This window comes from Botryllus schlosseri, chromosome 3, assembly GCF_051294905.1.
Source record: "Botryllus schlosseri isolate E-star chromosome 3, Bs_hap1, whole genome shotgun sequence".
NCBI classification, from domain to species: Eukaryota; Metazoa; Chordata; class Ascidiacea; order Stolidobranchia; family Styelidae; genus Botryllus; species Botryllus schlosseri.
Genome location: NC_137238.1, coordinates 5,020,847 through 5,042,788, shown reverse-complemented (window position 1 = coordinate 5,042,788; position 21,942 = coordinate 5,020,847). Strand labels below are relative to the sequence as shown.

Sequence of the window (21,942 nt, the reverse complement as noted above, 5' to 3'; positions counted from 1 at the left end):
GTAGAGTTCGCTATTCGAACTGTCTTTTCTGTGGTATGTGATCATGTGCAACTTACAACTGATTAGGAGCTATTATTAAATCAATGTTGAGTGTTCCGTACTTCATGGGACTGACTGTCTCTATTTGCACTATTATGCCTATATGCTCTGTGCAACATTTTCAACTGATTATAAGCTTGTATCAAGTCAATGTTTCGTTTTTTGTAACTCATAAGATTGGAAGTCTCTATTCTAGCTCTGTTATATATTCTACGAGATCTTTTTCAACTTTTTCCACTAGTTGGAAACTGGCATTGAGTTAATGTGTCGTTTCGTGTATTTCATATGACGTTTTTTCTCAATTTACTGTGCTGTGTATGCTGTGTTGCTTGTGATGAATTTCAACAAGACTAACATTGGTCATGAAAAAGTAGTGTCCACATTGTGATGACTTAATGATGCCAGACGTCTGACATCAACAATGCTCATAGTAAAACATGGTTAATAGCGGTTGTAAGCTGTAGTAGCGAAAGGGGTAATGTATCTGCAGCTGAAACGCGATAATTGTTTGTTTTAAAGCATCATACTGACATCGAATGCGTATAACACGCAGAGCAATCGCTTCCAATTTTGTTGACTGGGTAGGCAGTTCGTCGGGATGTTTTGAGAGACCTGGTATTAGGGTATTCCAAATAGTGAAGATGTGACTGTTAACAGTTCATATTGCTCGATTATCAATATCACATCTACCTTATATTTTAGTGCTCAGGAATGATAGTCTCGGACAGTGTTCCCTCCAATTTTTCACGACTAAAAAAGATCATCACTTCGGATTTTTGTGCGCAGTGTAACTTTGCGGTACGCAGAGACCGTGTCAGCACTGCGCAATTTCGCACGTGCGCAGCTTAGAGGGAACATTGGTCTTGGCCTGTTGTTTAGAAAAGATTCATCATAGAATGTAATTGATATGTGTATTTAAGTATTGTGATATAAGCCATCTAATTAGTATCAAGTTATCAATGTCATGGCAGAAGGGGATAAAGATCAGATTTCTGGTGACGTTGCTGCCAAGTCTACATCATTATCGTCCGGGTTAAGCGGTAAGTAATGTCCGTTGTATTTGAACTCAGAATACTTAAAGTTAATGCTAATATTGATCCAAATAAAACAGTTGTGAAGTTATTCCAATACATTACATTTCTCGCTCGCTGTGTAAACAATATTCCGAAAGATATCGAAGAAAATATTAGAATCCATATTATTTTATAAGGCTATGTATGGAATTTGACACGCATTTCAATAAAAACGTGTTTCTCAGGGTCCGCAACTTTGGCCGAAGGTGACAATATCAATCTTAATTTGACAAAGAGCCTGGTTAACGTCGTGGCCGGAAATCAGACGAATGTTTACAACATTACCGGTGCTGAAAGAGGAGCAAATTCCACGAGTCAAGGTGAGTGTGATGCTCCTTCATTCGACACAGTATCCCAATTGGGGGGAATGGTTTACTACATTCTTTTCAGTGAACCCAAAAATATGTGAAAATTCACTAACAATAATTTTGTTCATGTTGTGGGGTATCAAAATTTTGACGCAATGAAACCCACCAGCTTAGTCTAGATCAGGAGTTTCAAACTCAGATGTGCTCGCGGGCCTATTTCCCAGTTTTAGATGACACCGTGGACCGCAGCATCAACGATAGGGGTATTCAACGTATTTCTAAGTATAGGCCATATTAAATAGGACTTTTCAGACGGGCATTCCATAAACATCTTGAAAATGTGATTTACTATTGTAATATTCAAGCCTGGCACGCAATAAATACGTTTTTAAATAATTCTGTAAAATTTATGTTGTACTTGGCATAATTTGTCAAAATTAATAAGTAATAGACACCATGCGAGAGGACAACTGCATATAAGGACATCACAAAAGCTGTCGCATTATATATAATTTTGCAGCTAGCGGACATTTGTCGTGGAATTTGGAATTTAAAAAAGATTGATAATCTTCGTTGCTCTTATTGGCATGGAACGCACGATTTAAGTACTCAAAAAGATCATCTTTTACTACTCGACTCGAATTATTCGAATTGTTACTCGATTCAGATTCGAGTATACTCGAATCAGTGTGAGAAGCCCTACTGATAGGTAGGCTATTGATCATGTCATTGACAAAGTCAAATTAAATCAGCGTTAGATTTAGCTCCGAATATATTGGGAACAGGTCAATAACAACTTAGGTATAATAATTTATGTGCCATATTATTAGAAATGTTTGATCGCCGACCAATTCAATGGTGTTACGACTGTGGAGGGTACTACTACTACTACTACTTTACTCGCAATATTTAATTGGCGTTAATAACACGGATGAAGAGACCCGATATGAAGGGGGCAACAGAATGCCAATGGTTACCATACCGACCTGCTTAGATAGCTAAATATCCTTGCAACGCAAGCTATGACCTTTTGATATTACCCATAACAGTTTGTTGCGTTCGTGGTTGTACTAAGAAACAGCGTTCTCAGTCACAAGCCTTCTCTGATCCTAACGTTGACCCGACTCAACTCGATTTATTCACTCTAGTCATGTTTTATTATAATGAACAGGTAATGTGACATAACTATAGCTGTTCTCTACTGCATGGTCGATTTTGAAAGTAATGTGATAGTGAAGTTTGATGAGTAGTTCAAGATTTTAGGAGTAGTTTTAGAGTTTTAAGTCCTCAAATTAGAACAAAAGATATTTGGCAGTTAATTTTGTCAAATACTTGAAAATACAAAATATCGACGCGGGCCGCGTGTTTGAGACCACTGGTATAGATCTAGATCGGGGGTTCTCAACTTCGCATGTATGACGGGCCGCATTTTAACAGCAAATGACGCTGCGGGCCGCGGAACATTATTACCATGTATTTGTGGGCTATTATTACATTTTTTTGCATTCTAAAGAAATATTGGACGACGTTCGTAAGTTTGCAGTTGCTGTTTTTTTTCGTGATGATATGTATCTTCCAGCGGCGCAAGTAAATCCCTTCATAGGGCGTGCATTGCATTCATAGCCAAGTCGGTATATCCCCACCTTCCAATCGTTCATCCAGAGAACTAAACACTCTGTTCCAATGCGTGCGTGAGCGAGCAAGTATAAAATTGCGATAACTTTTTCGTTTCAGAGGCCATTATCCCTTTGAGCTCTCAGTGATATGAGGAGTCTAGCGTTTCGCGGTCATTTCTAAGACAACGAACCAACCCTTCTACTTTCCTTCAATGACTGGAGTGGAGACCTGCACCAATGGTTACAGAATCCAGCTCTCAAGTTGATATTTTTCGCTGGCCCCCTTCCCACGTTTGCCTTTCCAGCATTTCCTCTGTGAATGTGTCCACTCTGATAAAATTCACCCAGATAATTACCTATGCCCTGTATGTAGCGTCGGTGAATTCGTCCAACGCTAGGCTAAAGCATACTCTGTGCGGCAACGTGTTTCAGAACATGTGATGAAAGAGCGACTGACATTGCTGCTACTTTTCTGGTCACGGTTGAATCAGACAACCGTAGCTTAGAAATTTCTCCTTGTGGTCCTTATAGGTAAGTTCCGGAAACAGTGAATATTCGCGCAGTATTATTTAAGTTTTATTGACATCACATCTCCTCTAGCAGATATATTGGGTTTAGCGATAAACCAATGTCAACATGTAACGTCGTGGGTAGGGCTGGGCAAAATCAAGTAGCCCACCTGACTGATTCGATTCTGAATCACGTACTATGCTTCGAGTCGAGTATCACTCATTATGACGTCACAACATAATGTACTATGTCAAAGCTCAAATGTGTGCCTTTTATGCCACCACAACGAACATAATGCCTGTTAGAGTCCACACGAATACAAATTCAAAAAACAACAATCTAAACTCAAGCGTATCAAGAAACAGAAAAATTCGAAGAATGAGTATTCAAACGAAGCATATACCGTGCGATAAGAGAGCTAAGCAGCTAAATTAATATGTAACAATGCCGTGCCTGTAGTAATTTCGTTCATCTTCATATAATGAAAGATGTCGCGGGCCGCAAAACATACGTCTGCGGGCCGCATGCTGCCCGCGGGTTGAGAACCCCTGATCTAGATGTATTTTCGAGGATATACGTGTTGTTCGTTCAAGTACCGGTCCTCCGATACTTGAGCATGCGGTACAATGACAAGCGGCAGTTTCAGAGGTGACACTTCAGCACGGGGCCGTTGCGGCATCGGACTTTGTGACCGCAAAAATAACGCATAATCTACCCTTATCCAAATCAAACCAATCACGCCGTGGTGTTTTCGCCAAAGTTCTATATGGTGCGTAATCATAGTTTTGAATTAGGATTAGAATTGACTTTCTCCCATTCACCCAGCCCATCGGTGATCATACAAAGTGTAAGCTACAGATTCCACTTAGTTTTTTTTTTTATGGGCAAAAGTCCACACCTTAATCTTCAAGTACTGTTTATACTCAATGAATTTAATCAAAAAGTCAAGCTATACTGAACACCAGCCGTATTACCAGCAATGATTGCCTAATTTCTTCGTCTGACAGATTAAGGGGGACATCTGTAATTACATCCCTAGTATCTTGCTGTCGCGTGACAAACAACTCTGCTCTTACTTCTATTGGCGCTTTAGAGTCCCCTAGATTATTGCAAGCAAGCAGCTTTGGAACCTGGCTTTGATTCGCGCATTTGACACATAAGACTCCTCCTTAGGAGCAGTCGCACATCTTCATAAGATCCCCCCCCCCCCATTGTCGCTTGTAAGTTGCAGTTTATTGTTATAGGGTTATATTGGCTAACTAGTTCGCAAGCCGCGTCTCTAGATGACGCCGCGAGGGTGTATTCTAACGCGATAATGTGACTTCGTAGTGCTCACGGACCAGATGCTTCAGATGGCGGCAAATACACGCTCGCACATAGCAATGGAGACTGTGACACACAGCTTACTTTCTCAGTTATTCTGCTGCGAAATCGATATTGGAAAATATATTACGAAATGAAAGCCGTAAACCTAGAACACTGTTAGATGACATCATCGTGATGTAGAATACGCAATCTCATCTCCCATTTCGATATGGAACCCCGTCAAAATCAATACAGACAAACAGCAAATTACGCGTGAAATATATTGAGGTATTGGTATCGGAAACGAAAGAGTTATCACACTTGACAATGCGGATTGTGAGCAATTGGCTTGAAGGATGTAATTTCACAGTAGAATCGTCATTGAAGAACATAAAATTAAATGAACATTTGATTGAAAACCGAGAAACTTAGTAAACTGTTATACATGAGATCATCGAGATATATCATTCGAAATATCATCACCTATCTAGGTATGTAGGCCTAACACAGCTGAAATTAGCACAGAGCAACACCGGATTTTGCGTGAAATCCGGAATGCGGTAGGTAAGCGTCAGATCAACCCACATATCCACCATACTCGATAACGAAATTAGTCCCCTAATCATTGATTGTCAATGTTGAGACTTCGCGCTGTGTTCCATACTAACAGCGAGACATACCGTGCAAAAGCTCATGACAGATCTAGGTATGTAACATCGTTAAAATCCATAGAGACCACTTTCGGCTTTTGCGTGAAATCTGTTAGCTCCAGATGACTTGTCAGCACTCACTCGACTTACGAAACGAAATTACCATTACCACCCACATGGTGCAGTGACAATAAACTTAAAACTTGACACAACGTTCGATACTAAAATTAGGGCATACCGTGCCAAATCTCATGACCAATCTCGGTATGGAACATGGCCAAATCAATGAAGACGAATACCGGCTTTTGAGCAAAATCTTATTGCGATACATTGCGGAACAGTACCCAACCAATTTCGGAAACGGAATTACTACCCTAATCGTTAAGTAGCCCTGGAACTTGGAGAACTGTTAAATACCACCATCACGACATAACACACCAAGTTTCAAGAATTATAATGGTGCAAAACACCGCCAAAATCGACCTATGCCTACAAAAGTCAACTCCACGCATAGGACGGTAACAGAGTTCAGATATACATACCCTCGTTACATCACACTGACGGACCAAATCCCAAAGTTGCTCCGCTTGCTCGGTAATATTAGGAATAGAGTGAGTAAATCACCGTTTCTTTATTGCGATTTTCGCAGTTATTCCGGTATATATGAATTGTTGTACGTCTATAAAAGGTAAATCATTGTTATTGAACATATTTATTGGGTGAGGCATGACCGCAGTTGCCCTATAGCAGGGGTCGCCTACTCAAAATGGGTTGCGGGCCACTTTTCAAATTTCGTAGCGGCAGCGGGCCGCGTGTATTCAATAATGATATAAACTACGGAACAACGTTTTAAAACTCAACGTCAGTACAACGCCGTACTACCTAACATTGACAACGGGCATAGTGACCACGAAAGAAGTGATATTTTATTAAGGAATACAAATACAACTAAAATCATTATCAATTTCATTTTATTTTGAGCTTTGAGCTGCGCACGATACCTGGAAACGCTTTTCAGCGACTGAGGAATCGGTATTAGGGCTAGCGAGATACGTTACTACCTGAAAGACCATCTCCTCGTTAAGCTTGATCTTGCGTGGAAGCCCTAAGCCAGTGGTTCTAAAACTTTTTTATACACGCCCCCTTTATGATACTGAGAATTTCGCTCCCCCTTACCGTCATATCACAAAATGCAACCAGAATGCTAGCAATCCCAACGGATAGTTTGATGGCATGGGTGGTTTTGATTGTTAATTGATGAGAAAATTCTATTATATGAATTCTAGACTATACACAAAATTTTAATGTGATGCTTTTTAGTTGACCGCAGCTCCGCGCCCCCTTCAGATGCGTTCACACCCCAACAAGAGGGGCGCGCCCCCCAGTTTGAGAACCACTGCCCTAGGCCGTTATCCAAACGTTTCGGTCTTGGCAGTGTTTGGGCCATTGTTCGTCAAGGCGATAGGCCCAGCCCATTAATATCAGTTGGTTATTGTCCTTCGATGGAATGCTGTTGACATCGCCAAAGCCAAAGCTAGTGACGAATAGTAATGTTGGGCACCGGAGAATAGCCGTATTTTAAAAGAGCAGCTACAATATGTTGAAACTGTGCTCAACTTCAGCATTTCAAAATGGGTTTCTTAGCTTTCTTCCGAAATTTCAAATCAAGTCGCGGGCCGCAAAATATGACCTCGCGGGCCGCGTGTTGGTGACCCCTACCCTATAGGAAGAGCCGCCACTGATTGTGGTTTTATGGTTATCACTAGAAATCACAAGAAGTAAACGCCTGTAACGACCACTTTACATATGAAGTAGGTTATCAAATTCTCAGATCCCCCATCGTGTAAAGGTTCTTTCAATTCACTTGTTTGAACATTTCACGCAATGCGTCATCAGGTTCACGCACTGTATGGTGGTTTTATTACTAGTCGCACCCAGGACCGAAACAGTACTTCGTTATCCTCACTGCAAACGTTAGTCTTAATACCCAATATGATCATAAGCCTAACTTCCCGACCCCCTTCCAGACCGGCCTTTTTACCATTAACAGTATGGTACCTTATCATGTTGTGGAGAATATGCCTTAATGTGCAGGTGCGAAGCGCGAAAAAAATCATTCTAAGGAATAAATTGTGTCTATAATATGGTAATTGCATACATTGACAATGATTTTTTTACGTCTTCCAGTCCAAGTGATCAGATTTACTGGTAGGGCTGAGGGAGGTGATGACTTCAGATATCAAGCGCAGGACTATTCCGCGCCTATGGCTAATTGGCAATAGGCTCTATGTATTGATGGTTTCGGCCAACATGCGGATGTAATTTTCGGCCAATGTTTTATTTGGTAACACACTTCGCGAAGTCGCATGTTCGCCGAAACTCAACAAGTCTTGTTGTGTCGTGGAGAGGTGACGGGCGACGTTGAAATGCCTATTTCTTTAAAAATTATGAGTATTTTTTCTTGGGGCGCTGCAGGTAGATATGTGTGAAAAGTAGACATCCAAGTACGGCAAATGGCTCGAGGCGGGAAGAAAATTTTGAAGTTGTATTAAATCTACCGCAAACTACATTATAATTTATGTTGATTTGCGAAATACATTTGGGCCCCCTTTCGAGCTCGCCCCTTCAAAAGGAAGTTTGGGGTGCGGTAGTTACGGTCCTGGTCGCAACCGATCTATGGTCGGGTCGCGGCATTCATTTTCGCATGTTGATTTCTGATTCCGATGAAACGGTAAATGCTCCATGGCTACCGAAAGATTGATCAACAATGCAATGGTTTCGCAATGAATGGACGTCGTACTGCCTTTCCGTGATTTTATGTTAAGCTGGCTGCCAAAGTTGTTACGCCACAATGTAATAACTCGATCTGCCATACCGGAAACAACAACGACAACTTTACTGCGGACAGTGGCTCAGTTTTCTTACCAACATATGCATCAGAAATGGTGTCGGGGTAGGATAGACTACTACATGGGTAGGTAGATGTTTGCGATGGCAATGAGTAGGCCTTATGCAAACAATGATTCATCGGAGTAAAGTGGTGGCCGAGATGATAGCGTTAAGATAATTATGCGCAATACAGTCCAGAAGCGCTACCAGGATTGAATATGGAAGAAATATCGTTACTGTTTTAGGTTACATTAAGAAACACCTGATCTCTGGCTCGTTGAAGGTGGCGGTCATACTGATGCAGCCACAACGAGATTAAGTATAACGACACCGTCCTAATTCAAGAAAATACGATTTGAAGGAATTTCGTACTAGCGAGATGACGTGGCAGACTTGAGATATTTCCTAATTTACGTACTCTTTTCTGCAGGTGTTAATTACCCAAAATTGTTAGAGGTTATAAACGACAATACTCGACAAGAAACGGCAAGTGGAATTCGCGAAGACTTCAAGAATGAAATTCCCCACGAACCTGACTTCGAAGTTTTCCCGCAGATGAAAAAAGTCAATGTTGATGCCTACTACAAAGGCCGTTTTCGCGAAAAAAATTCTTCAAATGACGAAATTGTTAGTGGATCTAAAAGAAAAGGGTTTCAAAGTCAGTTTATAGAGGAAGTCGGGTTTTACCGTCAATCCGTCAACGACCGTAAACCGATTACAATGGAAGAAATAATGGAATCGGTGTCAAAATCTGAGAGATTACCTCCTGATGATATAGTTGGTTACACTGCTATCGTCGCGTCTGCAGGATCTGGTAAAACTACCCTCATGCGTAGAATTGCTCGGAAAGCGCTCGAAATTCCCTCTGCTAAGGAAAAGAATGAAGCCGTTCTATTCAAAAAAACTAATTTATTCCATAGAATTGTCCGAAGAGCATTTGGAATTTTCTCTTCGAATAAGAAATGTGAACGGAGTACTTCCGAACCTAAACTGAAGCGTAAAATGATACATTACGTCGAATTGAAGAACATGAAAGCAGAAAACTATACAAAGGCATCCAAACTTTTATTCGGCGGTCTGTTTAAAAGCGAATCTGAAGAGAATCAAGCTTTCGAATGGTTGTTCGAGCATCAATCTGAAGCAATTATCATTTTTGACGGGCTTGATCAAGTGAAGTGGGATTTTGAGGAGTCTAGCGTGCGAAAAATCAAAACGTTTGAAAATGCGAATACCTCGACCATCATGTACAACATCTTATCACGCAGAATCCTTCGCCATGTCAAAATCATCGTGGCGTCACGTGAATTCAAAGTATCCGAGTTACCGGCGGAGGCACGTCCGGAAGAAATCATAACACTTAACGGTCTCACACTGCAGGACGCTTGTAAACTGTTTACTTTCCTGCTCTGTGAGAACGGACAGCGTCTCTGGGAGAAGGTTAAAATCATGTCACCGCGATTATTACAACTAGCATCGGTCCCGGTTTTCCTGATTTTGATAGCAGTGGTGATGAGCATTAACCCAGACAGACCTCCTCCGTCTACCGTAACAGAACTGTACAGCAGGATCATGTTAGTTTTACAGAGTGTTGAAAATATCCGAAACCGTAAGGAAATCCTCTCGATTATCAACAAATTGAAGGCAATGGCGTTTGAAGGCATGAAAGCGGGACGAGTTGTATTCTACAAGGCAGATTTGGATCAGTTTGGAGTTTCCGCGGTCGAAGTACAGGATTTGATGACGAAAGTGCCTGGCAACAACATCCTCAGCCGTCACTTGATAGAAGGGGACTTCACATTCTTCTTTTGCCATCAAAGCATGCAAGAATTTCTGGCAGCTAGTTTTGTCTCCGAAATGAAGCACGAAGTGTTCTCTCGCTTTGATAGCCAACATCTACATGAGAAACGATGGTCCGTGGTTCGAAGATTTGTCACAGGCATCGTTTACATGAAATCTAATAGCGACCTTCACAGCGGTAAGTATATTCATGGTTTTCCGCAGCTATTCTGCCGCAACACCGATTGAATATACGGGTCGCTTATAGTTTATGACTTTAATGGCATCGTCACAATCGAAGGATTGACATAGTCGAAAGATCTTAAATACATATAGACCTACGGTGACGGTAAAAAGTGCTTACATTAAGTCGGAAAAAATAAAACCGTACATCTAAAATCTGCATAAGTTCGGAGGATATTGTTGCGTCAAAACAACGCTAATGCACTTGGAAAAAGTGTGTATATTTCCACCCGGGTACCACCCTTGATATACGGAAGTGAATATACAGTGCACCTATGGCACACGAAACCTGCACCTCCCTCAGACTTATACCGCGGTTTGAATCGAGTACGACATTTTCATCCAAATTATACAAGCACATAGGAACGCAGAAATGTATGCACGCAGAATTCATGATCGCAATATAATTCTGAGTTATGTTATGTTTTCGGCACTTTGGGTGTGAATACGCGCTCTATTTGCTCGTTGCAGTGGTCCCAACGTGGGCGATATCGCCCCCCAGGGGGCAATTTTGAGACATAAGGGGGCGAAAACACCAAAGGAGGTGACTAGGGGGTGAAAATGTTAGAACGTCCTGAGAGATATAGGGGAGATGTGGTTCCGATGGATCAAGAATTGCAAATTATTCTCTGGCCCTCAAATCTTCAGCCGATAAGAGCTGAATTTTTGCTGGCTCAACACTTTGGTACAAGCTCTACCTACCGGATATATATACAGGAATAATGAATATCTGCCAATTGAAAAGATATTTATGAACGGTGGGTAGGAAGGAACACGACCTGGGAACCAATGAGCCATACGGCATAAGCTACAGCGAGCCAGAAAAGAATGTTTGATCGCAACCGTCGAGAAAACAAAATAAATAATACCTCAAATGTTGCCATGAAATCACGGTTCGATTTAAGCACAAACTTACAAATTTGAGGGTACATACACATTGCCCGTAAATCGAGATTTTGACTGTCAAATAGCTCATTATAGCGATTAAACATCACATGTAATTATTAAATACAGCGTCCATGTGTTAGTGGGCGTGTGTCTGTTGTTGCATGACTAGTTAAGCCAACTATTTTGTTTGATTTGGCTATGGTATCATTGGCCTCAACTGTATAAATTATGTATTTCAATTGAAAAAAAGTCCACTCAAGGATGGTATTGAATAAAAAAATATGTGCCGTTAGATAGCGTGGTATAAACCCTACACTTCACAATAAAAAGTATTGCATGTTTGTTCTTGTTGAATATTACAAATAAAAATGAATGCGTCGATCGAAATTTATTTTAAACCCGCCAAAACACAAAACGTCTATTAGAGACCCCATAACTCATGCCGGTCGCAGTTTTTTGCATGTGAGGAAAGATTCTGCCAGCATGCAATTGTAGACAAATTCACGGAGTGTAATCATGGAATTATGATAGAGAATTTTTCACGTATTTTCGATCCCAGTGTCTTATCTGTACCACAGCTCCCCTATTTAATTACCACGGCCAAAAATGCACGCGAAGACTGCTTATTCTGCATATGACGCAAAAGTTTATTAAAAATAAGTCAACTCAACGGAAAGTAGACGCGGAAACCGGTTTTACGAGCACCTACTCAGATAAATGACCTTTTTTAGTCAATTCACCAGCGATCAGAGTTGATTGAATAAATTTCCCGTATATAAGTGTCCTCTTTTTCGAATCCGTAAATGTTAGGGGACGAAAATTTGTGACGAGCTTGATAAGGGGCGATGAGTCGAAACAGGTTGGGAAACACTGGCTTAGAATGTAGTAGGTTGTAAGCTGGTGTCTGGATACAATACACAAATGTCGACGGCTTTCAAAATCCATTCAAGAACTAGATTGGTTCGAATGAATATGCAAACGGAGGAAAAACATCATATATCGACTTTGTTAGAGAAGCGAAGTTCTGTGATTGCTGCAGGCACATATATTGGGGTATCACTCACTGGAGACCCAGATGATATTGTAAATCCAGATCCTGGAGTCACTATGAATCATTATTGCTCAATGCTCATGAGTGATCCACGGGAACTCTATTCTAGAGTTCATTTGCTCAACTTTAACCCTGTGTAACCGTAGTAGCGTATATCTTATAATATTTACGTAAGCGCAGGCGCAAAACGATAACGTACACAATGATATTGCGTATTGTTTCACAGTTTCGGATCAAGCGAAGAACCAACAAGTTCTATCGCAATCGATTCGTTCACAACTTCAGGATAAGACTTCATACGAAGACAGATACATGCGCATGGAACTCTATACAGCAATCTACGAATCAGGCGACGACAATCTCATGAAATATGTTTCCGTGGTCAATGCGAGTTACATCTCATTGAATCGAGATGAAGCTCATATCGTTGGATCGCTTGCAGCAAGGTCTCAAAGCTTTGACTCTTTGTATTTACGCAACTGCAGTATCGACGATGAGCTTTTGGGCATCATAACAAGGTGTTTCAAGGATCGACTTCAAGTGAGTCATAATGGCTCAAATTATTCATTTCGTAGGAAAACTACATAATGTGCTATTCTGGAATAAAGAAATTCGTTGCTGATGCTTTTTAATGCAAAGCGCGCAATATCTCAATATTTGATAATATCAGATAACCACGTGAGGAAATTTAGATGAAGCATGTTGGACCAGCGAACCCCAAACTCTTTTCCACGATCAAATTGGGGTTTGAGAGCGCCTGCGAACCAAAAAGATTTGCTTCTTTGTTGTTATTGAACTATATTCTAATTTAGTGCACCATAAACTAAATTGGTCAGTCTACATACGCATATGGATTGCGAGTGTGACTGACTGTCTCTGGCACTGATTTTGCAATTCAGTTTTCAAAAGTTATAAATACAATTGTACGTGTACTGGAGGTAGAGTTGAAATACCACCCCCAGAGTTAACATGTATTCATCGAATCACCTCATTGTAACGTTTCCCCGCTTCAGATATAGTGCCATATTTGCAACTTTTCCATGCGATGCACTATTCTTAGCAATCGCGTTGGTGTCATAATTTAACGTCGCTTAGGCCTATTGCGGTAAGGATAGCAATTTTTAAAATCATATTCGATGGAAACGATGTGGTAGAAACCTGTTCAAGTGTACATACATGATATATGAGTGTATCACGAGTATTTTAATCCATATCAGGAACCGAAAGCGATGGTTGAAAGGTATACCGCGAACAGTAGCTTCCCCAAATACATGATTGGCATGGACATCAGCTGTTATCTCAAAACGACCAATTCAGAGTCAATTTAAGCAACGAACGCGCGTATGACGATAGACCTATTTTAATTGGCGGGCGGCCAAAATTGGCAAATTGTACGCAATACCTGACGCTGGTCGACGTCACAGTGGCTTGATTTACTGTTCAGAGCAGATATTAGGTATATAGGTATATAGGTATATATACAAGTATGCGGCATCGCCGAAGGTCAGGAGTCCAGTTGATCCATGCTGATTATGTTTTTTCGTGCGATTAAATTTGATCCAACCGATCATTTTGATAACGTAATGATGTCAGATATATCAGATGAGTGTGTGCGATAATGGACTCTTTCTCTTTCCTATCACCATTGGCTTCATTAGCTACATTACTTTCATGGTAGTAAATACAGGGATGCCCTTTATCGACGAATAGTTGCGAGAAAATCTATTTAGTTCCATATTTATTATGCGAACATATCAATTTATCAGCAGAATGTAGTCGTCCTAATCACAAGAGAGATGTGAACTAATTTGGAAGTGATGTTCACGTTTACGACTCTGAATTATAAACTAGCCATCAAGATTGTGATTGTTCGATAGCGTGCCTGCACTCCCGTTGAAATATAAGCCTGTAGTAGTAGTGAGGGCAGTGGCATAGCAGCCACTTGGCGGGTCTGGCTCTGCGCCAGGGGCGGCAGGCTCCAAGGGGGCGGCAAAATGAGGCTAACACAGTGCACACAGCCAGCTAAAGCAGCGTAATTGGTAGTCCTATAGCTGGCGTCCCGTGAGCTAAAATTTATTCAAACTGGTCTCAATCGAAAGCTAGTGTCACGCTAATTCCGAAAACACGAAATAATATGTTAACATGACAATGGAACCATTCCGAAATAGCCGTCAAGGCCGCTTGTTCCTAACAATGGTTGGTTAGTTAATGCAAAGCTACTTCATTTGACACCATATTTATGCTCGTGTCTGAAACTTCATCTGACCATTGGTGTTTCAATTGAGAGCTGTGCGAGGAGCTTGTCAAAGCTCAAACTGATTAAGTCCTATTTACGTTCTACCATGAATGATGATCGCCTATCAACTCTATCGATAGCAGTGGTTCTCAACCTTTTTGTCTTCGCGGACCCCTTTTGGACCGCCACAGACCTCCGCGGACCCCCACAAGTTTTCGTTCAAAATTAGCTCAATTATCGTGCAACCGTCAACTGACTCGTGCAAACATTGATTTTAGGTTAGTAATAAACAGTCAGAAAATGAATTTTATTGAAAATAACATCACACTATATGTCGAAATTGGGTAGACTTTTAATATTTCGAAACGAATTTTCCACCTGTATTTATTGTCTTAAAAATTTTCGTCTTTGATTGGATATGATCGAGTGCCTAAAGTCCATTTCCACAAAGATATATTGGTGGCGAATGTAATATTAACGATAGCGACGATAGCTTTTGGTGTGTTTGTAATAAACATATCATGTCCACGCAGCCTCTAGTCATTTCTATCTAGCATCTCATCTTGAAGGCATTTAGTGGTTATATCACAGAAAAAAATGGATTTCGTGGCGGCGCGGTTACAATTCCTTCATTGGGACAGATCAGGAAAAAAGTTCAGGGACTTCTATTTCAAACAAATGTTTACAAATTTGCTGCGACTGACAACTGCAAATCCAAATTGCTATCTCCAACATTTAATTTTTCAGAAACCCTAACAAAACATTTATGAACAGCAATATATGCTTGCATCGGCATGCCATTGGTAAGTTGACAGTAAAATGAGTTTGCACAGTCGAAAATTTTATCACAGACGACCATTTTAATGACGTGAGTCCTAAAGTTTTAGTAATTATGAAGCGAAGCGAAAACTGTCCCATGCTTTTCCTAATTAAAAAATGTAAATTAGGTTACCAATGACTTTACAAATTTAGAGGCTTCGCAGACCCCCTGAAAATGCTTTGTGGACCACCAGGGGTCCGCGGACCCCCGGTTGAGAACCACTGGTCTATAAAAAGAGACTACGCTCAAAATCTTGAATATGAGGATATTATTATTTTGCATCGGCAAATCCCGAAAAGTTAAGTTTTGAGACGGCTATTGATTTTCTATTTGCACAATACATTCGTTCGCTATTTCTCGTCTATAATATTTTTGGCCTTATTAACGCTGAGACGGTGAGCCTGAGACGCGGCATATTACTTGTAATTATTTTTATTGACAAGATTGTTTGATCATGAATCTATATTGATATTAGCTGCGGTCTAATTAGGGGGCGGCATTTTAAGCGAGAGCCAGGGGCGGCAGCACATGCTGCTACGCCAGTGAGTGAGGGTAAGGAATTTTGTTGCCGGCCAATCAGCGAACGCCACGTAATCCTAATTGCCACGCCCATTTTCATACCCCAAGGCAGACCTGGGCAAAGTGCGGCCCGCGGGCCAAATCCGGGCCGCGAAGCGATTCTGTGCGGCCCGCGAAAGGTTGCTTGGAATTCAAAACAAAACTTGCTTTTTGAATGACTAAAACCATAAGCTATATCAAATCAACAGGAAATTCGTTTACTTTGTAGCCTCTTCATGCACATTGCACGTTCTGGAACTATCTTTTGTTATGATGGTGCAGGTTGTTGCGTTAAATTTCAGTGAATTCGTTCAAATGTTTTTACAGTCTATTTATATAAAGTTTTATACATCATATAAACGAGTTAGCAGAATTACTGTCTCGGAGGCGAAGATATCAATTAACTGATTTGGAACGCCGGTCTCAGGACGTTGATTTACTCCTAACAGGAAAAGGCAGACGTGATGTCTTATCATCTACAGAATTACCTAGTACTCGCAAAGTGCTGCAAAGATTCATATTTTTATTGAAAGTAAATCAGTTGAAAAAAAATGATTCGATAACCGAGGTCCGGAAGGAGCTTGAAACCATTTGGAGTAAAATTTCTACAGGTACAACACCGGGCCACACCGTGTATCAAATCAGGAGAGCAATTACGACTAAGCTGAATATGTTCAACAATACGCCACGATTACGCTACCTACGTACCTCGCATGCGGAATCCAGATTCCAAATAAAGGCAGTGTGGCAAGTATGAGTAGCAATTGAAGTCACAAGAAATTACTCTTTCCATATAGTTTAGTTCAAACCTTCCTTGTTGCCATTGTCGCATTACGCATCATACGGAATGTGTTTCAATTGATTACGTGACACGTTTCCAAATCCTTAATTCGTAAAACAAGTCAATCAGTGGTCACGATTACTATATGACTCATCATATCTATCACCCATAAAGGATTACCGCGCAAGCCAAAAAAATAAAGCCGAAAACTGAAATTCGAAGAAGGTTTAGGTTTAGAATTTAGCGCACTAAATATTCGTCAACTGGAGTCAGGGGTAAACCCGTCCTTTCAGTTTTTGCCGAACATGTCGCCGAGTTTAAAAGTTTCAATTGAAGTCGGTCTTATGACAAAAACACGAAACACTCGGTCAAGGGAGGGCGGAATTGAGAAAAACTTCAAGCATCGCTCAACATAAAGGCTATTTAAGCTGCACAGTGCACACTCCTCGGAAGGCAGCGACCAAGAAAATAAGCTTTGTACTATTGCATATAAATTTCAGTGCAGTGGTTCTCGAACGGGGGGACGTGAAAGCATAGGAAGGGTGGCGCGCAGCCCAAGTTTATTGAAAATAAATTTCGCGCTTCGCGCGATATACCCCCTGCTTATGGTTATTGCTCTGTGTATTCTCCGACTTTTATATTTCATGACTCTCTCTTCAACAACCATAACCTTCCATGTCATCAAACTATCCGTTGGGATTGCTAGCATTCTGGTTGCACTTTTTAATATTTTCTGATATCATGATAAGGCGGGTGCGAAATTTTTCACTATCCCAAAGTGAGGCGTACCTAAAAAGTCTGAGAACCACTGTTTTAGAGTCTTAATAGAGGAACGCGGATAGGGGTTTAAAGAGAGTTAAAATGTATCATGGCTAACATGATATTAGCATGATATCGAATCATGACGGCAAATAGATATTTTTTATTTAACAGTCACTTTCTCATTACGTAATACCAACACATTCACTGAGCAGCATTTATTACTAATATAATTTAGAAATAAAATTAAAATACGCTGAAGAGTATAGCTAAGTTTTTTCACTTGGCCCGCCAACATATTTCTTACTTCTCATTTGACCCGCGGAGGAATATAATTGCCCACCCCTGCCCTAAGGCCACATGTTTTAAAGTGACGTATGCTAGATTCTAATAAACCGTGGTTGGGTATAATTTCACGGCCATCACCACTAGACTACCTCGAAGACTTGTGGTGTATACTGTATAGCTGTTTTGAGGATATGAACAGTGAACACCGATTCTCTCTTAACCCTATCTCCGCGGTCGGCCTCGAGTCCAAATTTTACCGCTCTCACGAAAAAGATCATAAAATCCGAACAGTGGGACTTGAACCAACACCCAATATATCGTTGTAAGCAGGAAACAGCTGCCTAACCAACTGAGCTACTCGGATTGATCAGCTGGGAGAGCTGAAAGCGCTATGAGAAGAAGTGTTTCAGGTTTTGAAAAATTAGAAGAGAATTTTGTTACTGAATTTGCCTTTACGTCATACATAGACGCTCTCGGGGTGAAATCATCGCCTGACTGATTTCACAGCAATATCACCTTTCTAAAATGTCCTGAGTGAGCTTCATACCGTAACACAGTCGAGTGTGAAGGCCGTTTATGTAACACGTGCTCAACGTCGCGCATCTTGCAAACGAGGCTCACACACGCGGCGCGCGTTGTTTTGATAGTCTGGCCGTCACAATATCATTGTATATAATCGGTAATTGCCTATCAATCAGTTGTACGATTTATTGCTATGCGTTGAAATAAACCTTGCTCTTTGAACAACAACAGATGAATCCATGGTGGTTGAATTGACCGGTAGTGATAACCTGCAACTCCTCCATGCTTCCTCAGGCACAGATATGCCGTCAATATGGTTTATTGTGTATCGCATGCGCATCGCGGCATATATATTCAAGTAAAACGATATATTTACGTTTGGCACAATACAATATATTTCAATCATAAGTGGAATACTGACAAACTACACTGCTCAAGGATAACATATATAAAACGGATGATTCAACTGTCTGTATGATGTTGGTATTACAGGCGCGAATACCGTACACTCGCGCCAACTTCCACACCCATGTCTGCAGTGGTTAGCACTGGCTTCGCGTAACTTATATACGATCAACCTTCGTGATACTGATCTTGTTGAAGTGTTATGGACTGCATCTAACTATGTGTGTGACATTCAACTGTGTAAGACAATCGTAAGTGAATGTATATGGCCTTATGTGCCAATGCTCATACGTGCGCGGCATTTTTCACGTAACAGAACATTGCTATATTTCTCATCAATTTGAAGAGTGTTCTATCCAACTAATTGCCGATATTATGGTTGAAATGAACTCTTGCGATCAACAACTACTCTAAAACGACAACTGTGTCTGCTTACGACGTGTAGAACGGAAGATGTAAGGAATTATAAGATTAGCGTTCATTCAGGCGAACTGAGCTACACATTGTATTTTGCGGGAAACGTTTTTCTGTATTCAATCTGCATTTTGAACAGGTTATGCCATAAGGCAATGGTTTATATATAGCTGGTCGTATGCGTATCGACAATCGCTATTTCTAGACGATCATTGTAACCGTTTACGACCCCTACAACGCAAGATGTCGTTAATTGATTGAAGCGTGTTTGTGAAAAACTGTGCATGGATCCTATAGGATCCACCCGCGGGGAAAGGGTTAAATACCGCGAGTTGATAATAACTTGCTTCCGACGTTAGCTGATACTTTCCTCAGATATTCTATTATGCGTATTTGGGACTGATGCGACTTGAAAATATTAATGCGTACACTTTCGAGAAATATCAATTCAAAATATTCAAATTCTGCGTAAATTTCATGCGATCAACTACGTATTATTTTTTGTGTATTTCAAACTATGTATGTTCGCGAAGACTGTTGTAGGGAATGGATGAATGCATCATCACTAATTAATTACTTGAATGCGAGTTGGTAATATTGTTACAGGCGACGAATTTGAAAATTGAGTAGTAAAGTTGATCAAATTATATCAGTTAACAGATTTTTCGGCCGCAGAGGATATTATCCAGGCTTGTTGGAAGCTTTAAATTATATGATTGAACTGCGAGTGGCTGCCAGTAGAACTATCCTAACGCGTGCTGCACGATCTACGTGGAAATGCGTTTGGCATCCGTGGTTAATTACTTCGACAATGCGGAAGTGTACAGAATTGGTCTAAAATATCTTATGAAATATGAATAATGAATATCTTAGCTTACGAGAAATAGTGTATAATTCGGACAGGTACATTGCAATTTTCTATCCCCATCCTCTCTACCTTTTACAGAGAAGGACAAACCGAAAACATGGTGTTCTCATGCGGATGCCATCTCGCTCTGCGAGCTATATTTCCTGGCTATCGACATTGGCGCTTACTTAACCTGTCTTTGGATGACCTCTGACGTCACTAGTAAGGTCGTTAATAGTTTACATACCCAGCGTGGCCAGAGTCCCCCTAAAAACCCACTTGAACTTCCGATCTCTCGCGCTCAGCCGACTGAATGCATGAATCGTGGCTAATGAAGTGAAACCGTAGACATTTCAATATTGACTACAACCAGCGGAAGATGATATCATATGCGCGGACATACACATTGGACGATTTTCTCATGATGTCCGCACACTGCACATGAACACATTCTGGAACCAGGGAGAAGAATTATTTCGGCCGATAATATGTGTTTCACCTGTATTGTGTATCTCAATCCGCAATGTGGTGTCTCAATCGACGACTTCAATTTAGAGTGTAGCAACACAGACCCAGCTCTATGCACCGTCCGCATATTTATCAGTAGCGTATTTATGAATGTTTTTTAAAAAAGTAGGCCTACTCACTAGCTAGAGTAGTTCTCAGAGACAGCAAATTCTACTTGTACTTAAGTAGCCTTTTCGACTACTTTCACCACCTCTGATCACTATATGTGTAAATATATAATCATGATTCTCGGCGGGACTCGGCATGTGCCACCGGTACTGCGCAAAATCCTTCAATATAATAAGTACCGCATCAAAAACGTATGCCGCTACTGTTATGTTCTTGATCTTGTTCGAACAATAACTCAATACGACGAGGTTGCAATATGAAATCAGTATATATTAACAGCAGAATAACTTTAAGACAGGCGACACGATCCAGAGTTCAGTTAAATGAAAGACCACGAGACAACAGAACACAGGGTATAAATACAAGCATCACACACGAGGAAATAATGATTGGCTGTAATTACTAATCCTATAGAAAGAAAAAGCTGTACGACACCGAACGTAAATGCACGAACATAACAGTCCTCCCCTGTAAGTTGGAGGGTTGCCCACATTCACGTAGGTCTATAGAAATCGGTGGGTTTCCTATTTCTAAGGGGATAACGTCTACCCGACGTACGGGCAGGACTAGCTGCATGACCTTATGCCCTGCTCCTAACCAATGGTTGCTCAGCTTGCGACCGCGGAGGCTGAGCAACTTCCTGTGCGGCTGTATTATTATGGCCAGCTGAAATCAAGCGTGGTTGGAGTTGGTTTTTGTGCCTCCTCCAATACCCATGATCCGTTTTTATAATGTACACAACACGCCCCAGTATTTCCGTCACCACGCCAGCAACCCACTTTGGTCCGCTACGGTAACTGCGAGCGTAAACCGAGGAACCAATCTCGAAATGAGTGACTGATTGTCTTGGCGTAACGGGTTTCGATTTATCGAAGGGCGAGCCCAAACTTAACAAATTGAGCGGCTGTGGACCATGTAAAATCTCGGCAGGCGTTTTCCAGTCTATGCCCGGGTGCGGTGCACATCGGTACGTAGCGAGAAGTATTTGGAGCGCGAAGTTGAGATCTTTTCCCCCGTCGCAATTTTTTATTAATCCAGCTTTTAAAGTCTGGACGAAACGCTCCGCTTCCCCGTTCGAGGCAGGGTGAAAAGACGGTGATACGATATGTCTGATTGCCAAATTAGAGCAAAACGTATCGAATTCATTCGATGTGAATTGCGGCCCGCCATCCGTGACAGTTGTTACGGGCAAGCCTTCGATAGAAAAGACTTCCCTCAAAGCGTTGACCACACACAAGGTTGTGGTAGAACCGACCTTAATTACTTCAACGAAAGGATATTTCGAATGCGCATCGACGATGACAAGAAACATTTTATTGTTTATTGGA

At 41.1% G+C, this 21,942-nt stretch overlaps 1 protein-coding gene across 4 annotated transcripts in view; it reads left to right on the top strand.

Annotated features, from left to right (window-relative positions):
* The first annotated feature begins 742 nt into the window (after positions 1 to 742).
* Positions 743 to 21,942, top strand: part of LOC145436574 (uncharacterized) — a 46,067-nt gene continuing 24,867 nt past the window's right edge. For 2 of the 4 annotated variants that reach the window (XR_013914322.1, XM_080313939.1), the window contains exons 1-4: positions 744 to 1,079; positions 1,298 to 1,432; positions 8,821 to 10,365; positions 12,575 to 12,888. Coding sequence is in view for 3 of the 4 variants with exons in the window: in XM_080313939.1 (XP_080170065.1) it covers positions 1,004 to 1,079; positions 1,298 to 1,432; positions 8,821 to 10,365; positions 12,575 to 12,888 (2,070 nt within the window). In the remaining variant the exon portion in view is untranslated. Of the gene's footprint in view, positions 1,080 to 1,297; positions 1,433 to 8,820; positions 10,366 to 12,574; positions 12,889 to 21,942 lie in introns of all 4 variants that reach the window. The other 2 variants (XM_080313941.1, XM_080313940.1) reach the window with 2 other exon arrangements.